The following is a 17,900-nucleotide window of genomic DNA, read 5'->3' on the forward strand; positions in this document are numbered from 1 at the left end:
TCACCCACTGAGAGCTCTTGTTAAAATTGTGTCGTTTAATTCTCATTTTATGGGAGGAAAAAAACTTTGCTGTTTTAAAAGCAAGTTTAATTTTCATCATTTCCTAACTTTTGCGCATTTTTTTAGTTTAGAAATTTATTGTTAGTTCTATGTAGAAAGTAGATTTCAGGGGATCTCAAAACTACAATTTAAAAATATATATCGGGGTAGATTCAATTGAGTCAATATTCATGATCCCACCACTTATTAAAATTTTTTCTACTGTTTGCTCCATCCTTATACACTCATGTCCATAAATTAAGGATAATTTGGAGTCACTCGGAAATCGAACTCTAAAATAAATACATCAAATGTAAAATCACTACACACATCTTCAAGAATCATGCAAATTTCAGGAAGTAACCAGATGACACCGATGGTACGTCACAATGACGAGAGTGTGAGTAAAATATAAGAAATACTGGCAAAGAAGTAAAATTGTTCGCAGGCCCTTTTATAAGCATTTCAGTGCAATAACCGAATAGTTATGACACAAAGGACGCATTTGGATAATTTTTTACGTAGTAGAATTATCGGCAGTCCGGAATGTGGGCGTACTCAACTGGAAGTATCATACGAACTCGGAATTGCGCAGAGTGTCATCTCCAGGCTTTGGCAACGATTCCAAGATGATGGTAATGCGAGTAGACATTACAGCACAGGTCGTCCCAGAGTTACAATGCTGAATGAGGACCGGTATTTGGCAATTACTGCCAAAAGAAACAGGCGGAGTACAGCCTCAGACCTGTCTCTTCAGCCACTGGTACGACAATTTCAAGGCTGACCATGTACAGACGTTTAGGGCAGATTGGTCTATATGCTCGTAGGCCTGTCAGATGCGTTCCACTTACTGCAACTCACTGTCGCCTGCGGTTAGCCTGGAATAGAGAGCATGCATTGTGGACACCGCAACAGTGGACTTGTGTGGTGTTATCCGACGAGTCCAGGTTTAGCTTGCAGTCTGATTCTTGCCGGACGTTCATATGGAGAGCTCCAGGTACCCGTTACCACCAAGAAAACATCACTGAACGACACCGTTACAATGTTGCAGGAGTGCTCGTTTGGGGTGGAATTATTCTGGGTTCCGGAACTGACCTGCATGTTCAAATTGGAACCATGACAAGCCAAATCTATAGGACGTCATTCTGGAACAACGTACGTCTGTTTCGGGGCGCCATGGGCGCAATATTTGTGTTTATGGATGACAACACCCGTCCTCACCATGCAAACATCATAAGCGAATGCCTTCAATCAGAGGCTATCAACCGTATGGATTGGCCAGCATTCTCACCGGACTTGAATCCAGTAGAGCACGTGTGGGACATGCTTGGCCGACGAGTTGCAGCCCGTTAACCTCCTCTTACATTTCTACCGGAACTTCGGAGAGCATTGCTTTTTGAGTGGTGTAATATCCCCCAAGATCAGATGGATAATTTGATATTCAGCATGCCTAGGCGTTGTACGGACTGTATTGCATGGTCTGGGAGACATACAATGTATTAACAGTCATACCAACCATGTAATATCGGTTTTTTGTAAATAGGTGTTTTTTCTAATTTGCTCCAGGGAGAAAAAATCGCTAATTTTTTTAATAATATCAAACATATAGCATCTTTTTTTGCTCTTTACCTTTTGTTTAATAAATAAGCTTTACAAATAAGTCAAATTTGTTTTGCTTCTAACTCTTCCTTTGCCTGATTTTGCATTATCCTTAATTTATGGACATGAGTGTAGATCATTTTTGATTCACTTCTTGTTCTCAGTTTTATTCATCAAGGTATTTGTTAATGTGTCATGAATCTTAAAAAGAACTGATTCAGGTCAGTGAATGAACACTATTGATGTATTCCCGTAAAAGAGTGGGAATGTCAGCATGAAATGAGGAAGGGTAAAAAGGGTGTATTTTTTTAAAAATAAGAATGTAGAATTGGAAATAATGTAGTATGGTTTTATTCTAATGATGCATAAAAAATACCCTCTCAAAAATGAAAGCTGGAAAAGTTTATATAAATTAGTATTGGATATTAATCCTTTAAGTCTTGTAAATTTCCTAAGCATTGAAAATGGCAATTGTCGGGTGTGAGAAATTTTTCAGAATTGTCTTAAGACTAGCATCCATTAAGAAATGAGGATGAAGGAATTGATTTGCAGTTTTCGTGGGAGATTATAAATGAGCTTATTAACTGAAGTTTAACTTTATTTCTTAATATAAGTTATGTAATCTGGCTTTGAGAAGGGAGATTGTGTGGCTTATTGTTTTAAAGTGTTAGCTTGAGGGAAAAAGGTGTATTTGTCTTAAACAAATTAAAGGCTTGCTTAATTTTGTTTAGACACTCTGAATTTTTTTGTGATATCGTTTTGTGCATTTGATATCTTGAATGCTAATTGCTGGTTTTGCCTTGTTTTAAGCTTGTTCTATAACCTCTGATTTCACCAATATCCGGTGGCTGAAGATCTGTGTAGAATTGATAGAATATAATTTTTTTAAGTGTAAATCAGTTAAGTGACCTAAACAAAAAATGTCACCTTGACTTACAAAAATCTAGACAGAAAGTATAATGTCGGTAACTAGTAGCCAACATGATACTTAAATGTGTTAATCTATTCAGGTTTATACAACATGCTAGTAAATATCTTTCAAAATATTTGTAAGCAAAATCAAATTTATTGTGATCTTTTAAAAACATCCAAGTGCAAAATTTTTAAAGGAGGGTTATGTATTTTAGTAAATGACAGATTTTATGTATTTTTCTTTTGAAACTTTTATCTTTATAAATATAAATCTAAAAAAATTGTCTGTGTAGTTTTTAAACATCCCTTTGCATATTATGATTTTGTTTAAATTATTTGCAGGCACAGATAAAAATTCAAGGAATTTCAATTTTAACCGAAACAAGAAGATTGGATCTGAGCAGTTTCGCCCGAATGCATATCAGACACGAAAAAATGATGGGTAATAGTTTAATTGGTGTCACATCAATGAAGTTTTGTCTTGATTTTTTGTCACATCAATGAACTGATCTGTGTTTTATATAAAGCTCAGAATTACACCTTTACTGTTGGTATATATATATATATATGTATATACACCTTTACTGTTGGTATATATATATATATAAAGTGCAGCATTAATTTAATAAAATCTTGGATTTCTTCAATGGAATTAGGCTGGTAAGTGAAGAATAGTCTTCCGCTTATATGAGGATCTGGATCATATTAGTACTTCACTGTTGAATTTTATAAATTAATTTTTTTTCCCTTACTATTAATGCTACCACCTTGTTGCAAGCAATTTTTTACAGAAGAAAGAAATTATTCAATGAATTTTAGGATTCTGACTTACAATGCATATGGTTACCTAAAGAACTACATGCACATGGTTGCCAGAATTTGCAGGCTTCTACTAAAGTGGTTGCAATAATACCAAGTATCTCTTTTAAATCTCCATTACAACTTGGTGGGATATCTATTTGAATCTTTTTCTAGAAGGAACACTATATTAAAGTACTGGTTATTTGTAAAATAACATGTTTATCAGTTTATTCATAGCATGTAAAATTAACACAAAAATATCTTTTACTTAATAATTTGTAGAAAATATTAATGCTTCTTTACTGTGCTTTAAAGAAAGTGTTCAGATACTTCAGAGGGCAAGTAGGCATAAGTTAATCATTATGTAGGGAATATAAATTCTTTAAAAAAGATCTTACATAATGCTTCAGTGATATCTTTGTAGATCAAATGTGTAAATAGTTTAAAGTAATCAAATTTATCATGACTACATTATGAAATATTAAGCAGATATTTATTACCAAGCGTGTAATTTAACATAGTTTGCAATCTTTTTAAATATTCTAAAATTTACTCCCCCTTTTTTGTGCATGCATGCAAGCTCATTCATGCAGTGAATGTCTCGCATGCAGGCAGCAAAATATAAGGGTGCTAAATTTGATCAATATCCTATAAGGTTCAAATTACCTGTGTATGGACAAATATATCATCCGTTGGTCCCCCCCCAAAAGAAAGTTTTAAAAAAGGGCTTTTTTTTCTTCAAAGGCCAAAATAAATTGTTAAAGTTTATATTTAAAATTACATAGTATCATACAAAAGAACGCTTGACCTCCTAGGTATGGAGCTAGGTGGTCAAAGTATTAGTAATTCTTGTACAGAGAACTTTTATCGCATTCTTTTTCTCATAATGCCTGCAAGCACAAGGCAAATGTGAGTATTGAATTCGAAGCTAGCTTGCAAAAATAATTTTTTTTTCCAACATACTTGTAGGCAATTAAGTTATTTTTCAGTAGCATTCTGGTTTGGAAAATAAAAAGCATTGCAAATTTAATATGTCCATGTTAAAATGTTTGTAGTTTTTATTAATTTCAAATTAAATGCTGCAGTTCAGGACTTTTTATTGCAGGTTACAAAGAGTAGTACAAATTTCTGTGCACTTTCCATTGTAATATTGCCATTAAGAAATATGCATTTGAGTTGCGTGTCCCAAATGTAAATTCGGTTTACTTCTTTTTTTAAATTTTTATGAATTTGTCTTGTAATTTCGGTATTTTCAGACTACTCAGTTGGCAGAGTGGATAATATCTTTGTACGAATTGTGTTTAATAATTTTTCATTATGTAACAGATAAGTTTTATTTCTGTCAGTAGTAGCCTTTAATTCTGATAAGCTTTATAAATGTAAAATGTAAAAACTAAGCTAGCTACATTTTTTGTGGAAGTGAATATTTGGTGTTTGCTGAGAAACTGAGAGCTGTTCTAATTTTGTATGTATGCAAATTTATTGTAGTAATTATGACAGTTTACTTTCTCTTCCGAGTCATCTAACCTGTTTTATTTTGTGTCATTCACCTTTGAACGGTGTGAACACAGTGCTTAGAAACTAAACTGGTGTACGAAGTACTTAATGTTTACTTGAAGTATTTAATGTTGGTTTAAAATGAATTACTGGTAAATAAATTCTTACCTCAGTAGATTTTTTTTTTTTTTTTTTTTTTTTTTTTTTTCCTTTAAGCTTATGAAATCGTAGGAATGTTATAAGAAATTTCAGTACTGAAGAGCCAAAATATAACTACTATCAAATATTTTTCTACAAACCATCCACTGGGTTAATTAGCATTTTGGTCAGAAAATCTCATTATCAGAACTTTTCCTTTTTTTTTTTTTTTTTTTTTTTTTACAATTGAATTTGTATGATATGTTCTCTAAATTTGTCCTATGATATCACTTCAAAGATTACATGTCCATTGAATGGTAAACCTTTAATCGGTTAAAAGTTCAGGATTAGGAATTGAGAAAAAGAGGTATGCCTTGTTCTCTGCGATGAATTATTTGAAAATGTGCAACTTACTTAAGCTTTGTGAGGAGAATGATGGTATGTCCATAGTGGCAAAAATTACCACCGTTGTAAAATATTGCGAAATATATTTGTTTGCTACACCAATATGAAACTGAATCACTGATCATCAGTACCAATGTATTAAAAGAATTTATTATTAAACAAAAGAAATCAGCTTTGTTGGCATCTGTAGTGAGCAAGGTAAGTGATTATTGACTGAGCTGTTGCTGTATGTATTTGTTGTTCCAGTATATCTTGTAGATGCTCATTTAGATTATCTTGGCAGTTACATAGATAGGAATGTATCAAAAGTTTTTATGTATTATAAATTATTCTTTAGTTATCTAAGCAGAGTAACATGCATCATTTACTGAAAAAAAAAATTGTATAGTTTTATGGTGGCAAAAAGAAATTACTGTTTCCATAAAATGGTTATAGCTAGTAGGTACTGTTCAGCTAGATTTAGATATAATTTTTCGGCACATTAAATATTCTCTACAAAATATTGTGGAAATATTTTATTCCTCCATTTTTATTGGTTATTTTCTGTTTTATGTTTTTCTTGTCTAAATGATGTGCTTATTTGAGTTGCCTATTTCGTGAGGGCCTCCCTCATTACACTGCCATGTGATCTGAAATGGAATGCGGTATAAAAGCTTAATTGCATCACAACTCTTCTTTCTTCCCTTCTGCTTTCAGATGCTTGTGTTGCCATGCAGAGTTTACTTTTCTAATTTTCGTCCTTTAAGAAGGTATAATCTATACAAAATTGTGGGGTTACATAACACACCCACCATGATAATGTCCATTACCCAAGAAATAAAATTATATGTGGAATTCGCTGTGTGTGTTCATAGAGTCATCTTGCCTAACTATGCAGTCCTATCCAACGCTAATCCTTTGCAACTCTCATCAGGTCATCTTATTTCAATAACAACACAGGTTCATTATATATATGTGTGTGTAAGGAATAAAAGTGTGCAGAAAATTTATTTACAAAATTAAACTTAAATTGGAATAAATTGACAATAGACCTTTAAATTACTAATTTAAGTACACCCCCTTAATTTTATATCACTTTCTCTGCAGTAACTGCAATGCGACAACTTTTGCCCAATCACTGTATAGTGTTAAAACAAAGCACTTTGAAGATTATAAATACTGTGGCCACAAAATACGTATTTTCTTTTGCTACCGATGTTAGCTAGTCGAAGGACGTCTCTTGCTTGCCTGCTTCTGTTCATTGTTAAATTAATTCAGGGATATTTAAACCACAATACAAAAATGCATTAATCGTGTTAATAACCTTCCCTACATAAAAATCTTAAAATTCTATAATTTGGTAAACCAAATTAGCAAAAATTGAATTTCTAATACCATATAATTTTTAACTTTTCATTTTTCATAAAACAATGCTGTACTTTTAATCATATATAAAAAGAAACAGCATTATGTGTTCAAATATCAAAATAATTTTTAACAGTTTTCTATTCGATTAAAGACTTTTAGTTATATTAATGAATGATCATATTATCTATTTCATACCAAGAAAAATGTATAGTGTAAACTATAATAACATCATTAAAAATACTCTCTCAATTCATGCATCAAAAGCATTTTTAAAAATATTAAATTGTAGTGCTTTCTTTGAAATATAATGTTATGTTCTTTCAAAACAGCTCAATCAATCTGAAATTTTAAACAAAATTTATAGTCTGCAGAATATTTAATAATTGTTTCATTGGAAAATTAATCCGAGTAAATTCACATAAAGATAATTTTGAGTTTTCGATGGACAAAAATGCCATTAAGAAAAGTGGATGTGCAAATAGGCACACATACTAGAAGCGCATTAAACACAGATTGATGGATGACCTTGGACCCATTATATGTTCAATCTCTTAAGCATTAAATCATTTTGATGATTTAACCCTTTGAGGGGCAGTATATAAAATAATTTAAACTGTGGTAAAATTTTGCATGAACTATAACTTATGGACCCTAAGGACACAAAATTGTGACTTAAAAAAAATCTAGAGCGAAATCCTGAATTTTGAGAGCCGGTATATATTTTATACCGGTGCCCCTCTAGGACAATTTTTTTCCAGGTAGCTGCCAACTGGTAATCTTTGTTTTGAAAATTAATTTTGGGTACTTTTGTGATGTGCGTCTGTAGTGATGAGTGCTTGAATATAATTATGTAAGTCTAAAGACAATTTTTTTAAAAATTTCGGCAGAAATTTAAAATTTTAAATATAAAATTTATGTTTTTATGCACTTTGATGATTCAACCCAGCTGAACATACTTATGTAAAATATGGGTAAAAAGCTTTTCAACTTGATTTAAATTCAATATTATTTTATAAAAAAATTTAGCAAATATAACACTGCATGTGTAAATCGTATCATGCTGTAACTGAACTAGTATAATATTACAAGCAGATGTAACTCAGCCGAAAATTTAAAAAATTGGAAAATGAAGCACTACGACCGACTCAGTTGAGAAAGTATGTTGCATATTTGAAGTTGTATTTTATGCAGTGTTATATTTGCTAAATTTTTTTATAAAATAATATTGAATTTAAATCAAGTTGAAAAGCTTTTTACCCATATTTTACATAAGTATGTTCAGCTGGGTTGAATCATCAAAGTGCATAAAAACATAAATTTGTATTTAAAATTTTAAATATCTGCCGAAATTTAAAAAAAAATTTTCTTTAGACTTACATAATTATATTCAAGCACTCATATATGTGAAATATGTGAAAAACACCATGCTTCATACTATGATACAAAGAATCCCCCCCCCCCTCCACGCACACACACTTTAGATCATCGAGGACCGTAAGAGTCCCTTTTTTTATTTTTTGTAAATATAGGTTGTAATATATCCTTTTGTTCAGGAAGAAACGCCATTAAACAATTTTATTATCTGATACACCTCAAAGCTCTTATTCTGATTTTCAACCCCTTTGGCTTCATAGGGGCTCTTTTTCAACTTTTGGATAAATTTTAGTTTGCATCTAAAACGGGCCTTAGAAATATTTTTCCTCCTTTCACGAACCGTGAAAATTTATTTCCGAAACAATCTATTTGTATCAACCAGAGCACAAATTTCTCTTGTGTTCTTTAGTTTTTCATCTGAAATTAACAAAGAATTAAAAAGAATTTCTCTAAAGAATAAAAGCATGCTTTCAAACTAGCAGTTTTTGTGATTACACTATGAGATGGACCTTAAGTACATTTCCATTTTAAGTGAGCTTTCCCTTTGTGTGATCTTATCACACCTCACAAAAGGAAGAAGGCGTGACTCCGGAATGACAAATTGGTTGTCAATCACCTCTTTTCATTTTCTTGCATTCTAGGATTTTGGAAAACAGGAAGCAACAGGTGGCTAGCATGCTATGTTTAACCCTGACAATTGTGTAAAGTTTTGACCCCAGACGGCAATTTTGAAATTGAGGAGTCTTTCTCTTGGGAAAGGGATTAAGTGCTGAAATAAAAATTTTAGCTAAACACAGAGGAATGAAACTTGAGCTGAGTACACAAAAAGAATAAATGAAACTAATATACTTGTATTCAGTCCTAGCGCAGCGTCAATAAACTCCCCATTCCTCCACGAACATAATATTTAATCCTAAATGACTTATAAATTAATCATGAAAAATTATTACATCACAAACTGTTACAATAATAAAGAAATTCTGTTATGTCAGGGTAGAAAAGGAGAAGACTTGTGCTGCCATCTATTGGCGTGGTACCCTCAGTGTGGGCGCTGGTATATATTATATACTGGTTTTAAAATCGTATAAATAATCGTCTGTTAATTATCACTTCTGACTGAAATGAAGTAAATATATAAGATTCAGCATGTGTACGTCATATATTTGCAGATTTTGAATTTTTTCTTTCCCTCCAATAGAATTTATCAATCTTCCAACATTGATACCTTGGAACGAGGTATATTAATGTCATAACTGTAAAATATTGAGCATTCATAGGGTGATGTTGCCATTTAGAATTGAAAGAAAACACTAGACACAATTATAGCTTTTGGTGTAGAAAAATTAGCATTTTTTCGGAGGTTAAAAAATTGGCAAACAAATATACCGGTTCCCTTCAAAGAGTTAAGGCAAACCTCCCCTTTTCTCGACAAATATTGGTGAGATAAGCAACAAAATTTCTTAACCAGATTAGCTTTTAATTCAATTTAAGTAATACCACATTTGATTTCATCACACATTAGAACTTTCGAACTTGTAGATGAAAAAACACACTTATTTGAATTTTGTTGACAACCTGCATTTTAAGTCAGGGTAGATGTATTATTGGTGAGTGAAAAATTTTCTATATCAGTGATGAAATATAATTAACATACAAGTTCGTTTTTCAACGAAGTGTTTTCAATTATGAAATATTTATTCACATATTATTCTTATCTATCATCAGGATTAAAATTATCAGCGAGTCATATTGCTTCTATTTTAGCTAATACCAAATGGATAATGTGTGGTAATCTCAACCAAAACAAACTTTCCAGTAATTTTTCCCCCACCACCACCACCATGGCCTGTTTTCTGAAAGCAGTGATGGACTAAGTGTGTTAAAATATTACTTTATGAGAAACATGATTCTTATATACCATCACAGCTTAAAAAAAAAAAACTTTTTGAAATTTGCATCTGAAGAATATGTTAAAACTAATAGCAGGTTTTATGTGTTGTTTCCCCGAACTTGTGCACTTGCCATTATTTGTTACTTTGGCTCTTTGGTATGAATTAATAATAATAAGCAAGTATTTAATGTAATAAATATAATTGTGAAATGTATAATAATTAAAACTTTTCCTCCATTTGTTCCGTTTCCTGTGAAAAATATTTTTAAAGAAATCCTTCAACACAAAATATTTTCAAGAAATTACTTATTCAGTTGTGGATCAGTACTCGTGAAAATCATTACTTGCCTCTTTTGTTCTGACATGCTTCAAAATAAGAGCCTTACTTTTCAACTTCATTTTATTAATATTTATATTTTAATTTCCTAGTTATCTTTTATAGTGTTTAAGGGTAAAAGTTGCTCTTAGTGAGATTGATTGATAATGGCAATGTATTTTCCTATCATCTAATTATATACCAATATGGATTTTATTAGAATATAAATCCGGTGGCAAATAGGGAGGTAAGGCAGTATGTAAAATTGTGTGCCGTTTTTTGAAAAAACTGCAAATCTGAAGATCTTTTTTTTTTTTTTTTTTAAATGGAAAGTTGATTACACTAAATGTTAAATACTGCCTTTAATAAATGCATACTTTATATTACTACTTTTTAATTTATTTAACTTTATGTTATTTTACTTTATACGTTCTAATATTAAATATGATGTTGTAAATCTTTTCTTTAAAGTGGAAGGACATGGAGAGATTCAGAAGCAAAGGTTGACAGTAGAGATTGCAATCGTTGGGATCGTCGAAATGGCTTGCAAAGGAATGATGATGAAGAGGAAGATTGGTCTCGTCCTCTTCCAAGAGATGAGCGTGTCGAAAGGTAAATTGTACATTCGTTAATCTTTAAAAACGTGCATAAATTTACTGTGCATAAAAACGTGCATAAAATTACTGATCAATATATCTTTCAAGTATGATATGTAGCATTTGTAAATATATGAAACCATTAAATTTTAAAAAATTGTTTTATTTAGTATAAATCCAATTAGAAAATACCAGATTTTAATGAGCTTGCTGAAGACTTTTAAACTAAAAATTAAAAAAGGTTAACTAGATTTTTTTCATTACTTAAATAATTATGTATTAAATAAATTAGTATATGAAACTTTATGGAAGCTCTGGTTGGTATGCTCTATGATTTTTAGATGTTTTTACTTGTTTAACATGTGATGTAAATTCCAGTTTAAAAATCATACTAATAAAAAGTACAGGCAGAAGTGCAGCTTTTTAACTTTTAAAAACTTTTCTTGTTGTACTTAACTGAGTATAAACAGTTAATTCTCAGTTTTTCTTTAATGTCATTCGGATTCTTAAGGGTAAATTTAAAAATTTGCCAGCAGCATATCTGTGTCAGAACTTGCAAATAATGCTTTTCTGAGGATCAAAGCAAAAAGCCTTTTGTGTTGGATGTTCAAAATTTATTTAAATTGCAATGTTTGTTAGATAAAAATTGTTCTTGTTTTAAACTGTCTTGTAGTTATGAAAATGTATTTTTGCTTTAAAGTGAGCCTTCCCCCTTCATGTTTTTTTCAGGCAGCTTTTTGGTCAAGGACACACTGGTATAAACTTTGAAAAATATGAAGATATTCCTGTGGAAGCCACTGGAGAAGATTGTCCTGAACAGATTAGCAATGTATGGAATTTTTATTAATTACATTTATTCATTTTTTACCTCGTATAACATGGAAAAATCTGAAACATTGTTAGGTTATAAATAGATATTTGTTCCAGAAGTGAAGTGTAATGAAAAGTACTCTTTCTTGAAAATATATATATATGGAATAATAAAAGCACAAGGAAAAGCCGGAGCAGTGTCAATATGTGCTTAGATCCATATATCCATATTGAAGAAGAATTTTGATTGCGTAGTATCTGAATAACTTGGCAGTGGAGGCAATTTTAATTCCATTTTTATTTGCAATTAATATTTGTGACCACAATCACTTGGCATTCTAGTCATGCCTTTCCACAGAAGATTTACATTTTTGATATTGTTGAGATAGAAAGCAAGCCAGCGAAATTACATCTTAGCAGAGAATTAAGAGAGAGCAGAGCTAAAGTGTGTAGTTATGTAAGGTGGAAGCACGCGAAGAGAAAAGTTTTGGTTTGCAATTCGGCGATTGGTCAAGAGGCATCTCATTAAGGGTTACGTAAGATCGCATGATTAATTTGAATGACGCAGTGTAGACTTGAGTGCTATTTTTAGGACAGGTAATGAAGTTCCCAAACGAAATAGAAAATAAGAGGTTTAAGTGAATTAAATTTAGAAGTTTGCTTTCATATTTTTTATCTTGCATATATAAATCATATTCACATATTTATAATTATCTTTTGAATTTCCTAAACTTTGCTATCATTTCGCTGCAGCTGCTGTAAATATTTTTCCCTTTATATAAAATTTATGTAAGTTGGTACATGAAAATCAGAATTAAAATAACCCATTCAATGTGAACTGTGATATTTAACTTTATTCATTATTTGCTGTTGAACTCAAAGTTTTTTTATATCAACTTTCAATAAATTTAAACTACAATTGCTTGTAATTTATAGAATTTTAAAATGTTACTTGCAAGTTGTTGAAGAATGCATGGATACGTATATCTGGAGAAGTTACATGTTGAACTTTTCAGACTGTAGTATATGGCATAAATGCTGCTCACACTTTTCAACACAAATGTGTATAAATAAAAATTGTAGCTTGATTCTACAAGTTACAGCTCAGTACATAAGAAATATTTTTAATTTCCGTTTTCACAAGATTAAATTTTTCATTGAATTTTTTTGTCATATTAAGCCATGCGATCATGATCTCAAGTAATGGCATATACTCTTATGGTTAGCATGTTTTCGAATTAAGATGGTTATTGTATACTTAATATGGCAAGTCTCCCTCAGAGATTATAATTAAGCAACTTATTTTGAGATAGTGCATGCATACCCATCAAATAAGTTACATGTGGAATAAAATAGATTTATTAGCACAAAGATATGTGAAAGTACTTTCATAAAAAACGAGAAATGGGAACCCAAACCTGTGCTTTCAGTCTTCACGAGCATAAATGGCATTCATGAAGATGTTAGAATTTTACGTTTGTCTCTTAACATGAGAAGTTTTCATAAATTTTAAAAATTGTATCAAAAATTCATTTGTAAGCAAGTAATACAAAATACCTGGTTTTAGGAGTTCTAGAAGTGAGTAAATAATGATTAATACGAGAGCTATAAAGAGAGAACTTTTGTTTCATTTTGCATCGGATTGTAATGGTGTAGCTGTACGATGTCCAGTGCCTGCAATCTCATCAATATCTGGTCATAGCTGTTGATCAGATTGTAGCCATTGAATTTTCAATGAAATAGACATGGCAGGGATTGTTGAATTCATTTGTGAAGTACTGTATGATAGCTATTAATAGCAAGTATATGAATTTGATGATGGAAAACCCTTCCAAAAGTGGAACTTTTGCAGTAAAGTTATTTGCTGAACGAGTCTAAAATACGAACTCTGGATTTCCAAATTGGAAAGTAACTATTCAAGGTCATTGTGTTATTGATATTATATTGAACTTCTGTGATGAGAAGCAAGAAGAATATATATATATAGCCTTTTATATTTAGTGAGGATCTAAAAAAAAAATTGGATTTTACTTCTCTAATAAAATATGCCATGTTTCCTCACATATTTCCTGTCTAGCTTTTTAGTTTTGGCTTCCCTTTCCTCAATGTGTTGAGAACCAGCTATCATGATTTTAAAAAATGGATTCATCCATGTAGTGATTATTTTAGTTTTACTGACAAACTATATGTGAAGGTCATGCTGAACCTTTTCCTTTTAAGTGTTGAACTTAAAAGGAAAATACCTGCCAAATACAAGAACAATACAACCTGCCAAATACAAGAACTGACCCACCACAGCAAAGCAAACATGAAGTGTTATTTAATCTAAGATTTCACCGAGTCGGCAAGTTCACCTGCAATAAAGGTGTAGCAGAGATAATAAGAATGAACATAATTTAAGTTACAGGGAAATAGAATTGAAGACGTCTTTTAGATAGTTTATTGTTAATTTTACTATATATTTTTATTAGTATATATTTCTGTTAAAGAAATAATATTGGGTTTGGTTTATTTATGGCAAAGCCCACTAGGGCTATCTGCCTAAGATGAGGGATGCCTTCGTGGAGGACTTTCGAAGGGAAAGTGGCTCGTATACACGTTACACATGGGGAAAACCACGAAAATGCCCATGCAGCCAGCTCGTTCGTGGGATTCGAACCTTGAACCGAACTACCTGTGTTCAGTGACTTTACCGCTCGGCCGCTGGTGGGGCAAATAATATTGTGTTAATTATTTATAGTTTATCCATCAAAACTTTTAATTTCTGTTCTTACTGTAAGTGTTCTTCAGAAATTAAAATCCTCACATAATTTCACCCTCTTGCTTTACAAATGACAGAATTAGTAAATGGGGTGAATGTGGTTTTTTTTTTTTTTTTTTTTTTTTTTTTTTAACAGTGTATGTACTTTGGTACTTATGTATTTTCCTTCAACCATAAAAATGGACAAAGATCCTGTCTGCCATTCTGGCAGCAGTTTAAAGGAGCTGGATAGTCACAGATTGCTCTTTATTTAATTAGGTAATCAGATACAAGTTATGAATATGGCATAAGAAAAACCTTGAATAAATATAAACTCAAACTTTGAGATTATCTGGTGAATTCATTAAAATATACATGCCAATTATTCCAGAGGCCAGTATTCCCTAGTGGCATTTAAAATAGCAACAAAATAATCTTTTTTACAAACTTGTCGTAATATAAATTCTCTTAAATGTGAGTAAGAGTGGTGTAATGTGATGCTCTGCGTTTCAGTGCCATTTTCCTTAACCTAAATCTCTTTCAATGTTTTGAGTGTGCATAACAGTATAATGAGTCGTATAAATACACCACTGCTTGTTTTTCGATAATGAGGCAGATTCAAAAGTTTTATCTTTATTTTAACACAAGAGAAAAACAGTGAAATAGCAGTTAGCTTACCGTAATATCCGGAAGAAAGGCCACATCAGCGTAAACGCCGCACTCGAGAAAAATGGCGGGGAAAAAATAAAAATTGCACAGAAAGGCCGCAATAGATTAAATTGCGCGTGACATCGTCGTGGGCCATATAGATGCAAAATCTCAACCTAAGTCCTGATATATGACATATCAGTTAAGAAAAATGCATGAAATAAAACCATAACTTAAAAATAAAGTAATGGTAAGAAATGTTGAAAATATATTTACGTTCATATATATACTTAGATTTACCCATTAAAGAAGTCCATATTTGTAATACTCGGACTATATTATAAAAAATGTTGCAACAACGACATATTAAATTTGGATGACAAAAGGAAGTTTTAAATTTTACTTACAAAAGCTTACAAAAGGAATTGCAGCAAACTATACATCATATGAAGCCATCAAAATCTGATTCTTCACTATCTGAATTAAAAAGTTTTAGTAAATCCTGATTCAACTCCAAGTCTTCCAGATCGTCACATTCATACTCTTGGTTTACAGTCTCTTTATCTAAGGATTTAATTTCAGCTTCTTTGAAACCTGCTATTATTTCCAATGTTTTTACCGATTTCCACGCATTTCCTACCCACTTTGCAACTTCATAAGATGCTCTACGCATTTTACCGCTTTTGGTATGCGTATGCAATCCTTCACTCATCCAACACTCCCACCGCTTTCAGCTTTGAAGGATTTATTACCTGACAAATCTAATGGTTGTAAGATTTTTGTCATACCACCAGGAATTATTGCTACGGTCGTAGACAATTTTTCACATCTGGTTTTTACTGATTCAAGTAAATGAGCACGCATGGAATCCATTATCAATAACCCTTTTGATTGAAAAAAAGATCCCTTACGACACTGCCAAACTTTTTGTAGCCACTCATGCACGATTGTTTCACACATCCAGCCGTTCTCGTTTGCACAAATAATTACATCATTAGGAAAATCTCCCTTTGAAATAGTCTTTCGTTTAAAAATTATCATCGGCTTTAACTTATCACTGTTTACGGCACAAGCTAACACACATGTAAATGACGTTCTTTCATGCCCCGTCGTAAGCACAGATACAGTTTTTGCACCAGTTTCATCAACAGTTCTGTTTGCAGGAGAGTCAAAAGCTAACGCCGTTTCATCCATATTTATTATCTGAGATCGAAGAAGTTTTTATTGTCAATAATATCTGTCACATATTTTCGAAAAGATGCCTTTTTATCCTGCCAGTCCATTGGAAATTGTTGCCCGACTATTGTTCTAGTACACACAGAAATATTTTTTCTTTTCATAAATCTGCTACACCAGCAAGGCCCTCCTTTGAAATCATTTATGTTCATTTGTTTTGCTATAAATTTTGTTTGTAAGCAAATTTTTACAGTCGAAATTGCCATTCCCTTTCCTCGTTGCTCATTTATCCAGTTTGCAAGGTCATCCTCTAGATTCGGCCACATTACAATACCACTTCTTGTGGCTCGTTTCTATTGTGCCATATTTTTAAGTTCTTTTTCAGTTTTTCAACGTCGAATACATCTCTTGTCCACTTCAAACTCTCGAGCCGCTGCTCTATTTCCAATTTGTTCAGCACGTGAAATTACATTAAGTTTAAAACCAGCGGTATAGCTTCTGTGCCGTTTAGGTGCCATTTTCAAAAACTTTCCCCCTTCTTACTTAAAAACTATCCAACAAGTACTTGTACTCAAATGATGCCAGTCAGAGTTCGTTATTGTAAGGCAGGTGGAGTCGTGTCCGGATTCATCGAATGGCAGAGGAGAGAGAGACTATTTAAACTGATGAGAATGTTCATTTGAAAGGGGGAAGAATGTTATTGTTCTGAGACCCAGTTTAGGGTGAATAAGGCATGTAGATCTGTTCAAGGGAAAGAATGTAAACAAAATATTGTTCGGAAAAAGCAACTGAGTGGTCTTTTGTGTGGGAACAGCACTAGTCTATGTACAATGACAAGGCCATCCAAACTATGTACAATGACCATCATAGGAAATATTTTATTTTTAGTACACCTAAACGTCACACCCGCTGAAAATTTAAGTTTTAAACACTTAAATGCTGCGGCGTTTCTTCCGGAAATTACGGTATATTCTTAATTACAAGAATTTAACTAGCTAAAGATTAATGTTTAATACTATTTCATTTAACTCTGCATTTTATATCTTTTAATGAGTTTTTAAATGAGGCATTCCTGTACAGTACCTCTTGTGACAACTATCTTTTGTAGATAACACTTTTAGAAGTATCAGTATTTCTTATATTTTAAAAACATTTTTTATTGAAAGGACCATTGAAAAATATCTTCGCAAGACCAAAATTGCTTGTAGCAATGGGTTTATAGTCTTAGGGGAATTTCATAGTGTTTATATTTCTTTCTGTGTATTCTCTGAATAAGTTAAACAATGCTTTATAACTTGAATAATATGTATTTAAATATTTTAGATGTGATTTCCATTTACTGATGGAATTTAATGATTATCAGTAAAAACTAACTGAACACTATCTTTCTAGTTTCTAGAAATGCCTTTGACTGAACTTGTTCGATTTAACATTGAAATGGCTAGCTATAAAAGCCCCACTCCTGTACAGAAGCATGCTATGCCTATTATATTAAGCAAGAGAGATCTTATGGCTTGTGCTCAGACAGGTAAATATATTTCTATTTCATATTTTAAAATTTTCTGTATTCTTGTTCTTATTTAATAGTAATGTGTAATTTTTAAAATTTTA

At 31.8% G+C, this 17,900-nt stretch overlaps 1 protein-coding gene across 3 annotated transcripts in view; it reads left to right on the top strand.

Annotated features, from left to right (window-relative positions):
- Positions 1-17,900, top strand: part of LOC118199938 (ATP-dependent RNA helicase DDX3Y-like) — a 63,557-nt gene that overhangs the window by 17,913 nt on the left and 27,744 nt on the right. For all 3 annotated transcript variants that reach the window (XM_035371824.2, XM_035371826.2, XM_035371825.2), the window contains exons 5-8: positions 2,893-2,992; positions 10,791-10,931; positions 11,645-11,744; positions 17,682-17,817. In XM_035371824.2, the coding sequence (XP_035227715.1) occupies positions 2,893-2,992; positions 10,791-10,931; positions 11,645-11,744; positions 17,682-17,817 (477 nt within the window). The remainder of the gene's footprint in view (positions 1-2,892; positions 2,993-10,790; positions 10,932-11,644; positions 11,745-17,681; positions 17,818-17,900) is intronic.

Source organism: Stegodyphus dumicola, chromosome 4 (genome assembly GCF_044657685.1).
Source record: "Stegodyphus dumicola isolate Sdum_Otavi_A_Nest chromosome 4, ASM4465768v1".
Classification (NCBI taxonomy): Eukaryota; Metazoa; Arthropoda; class Arachnida; order Araneae; family Eresidae; genus Stegodyphus; species Stegodyphus dumicola.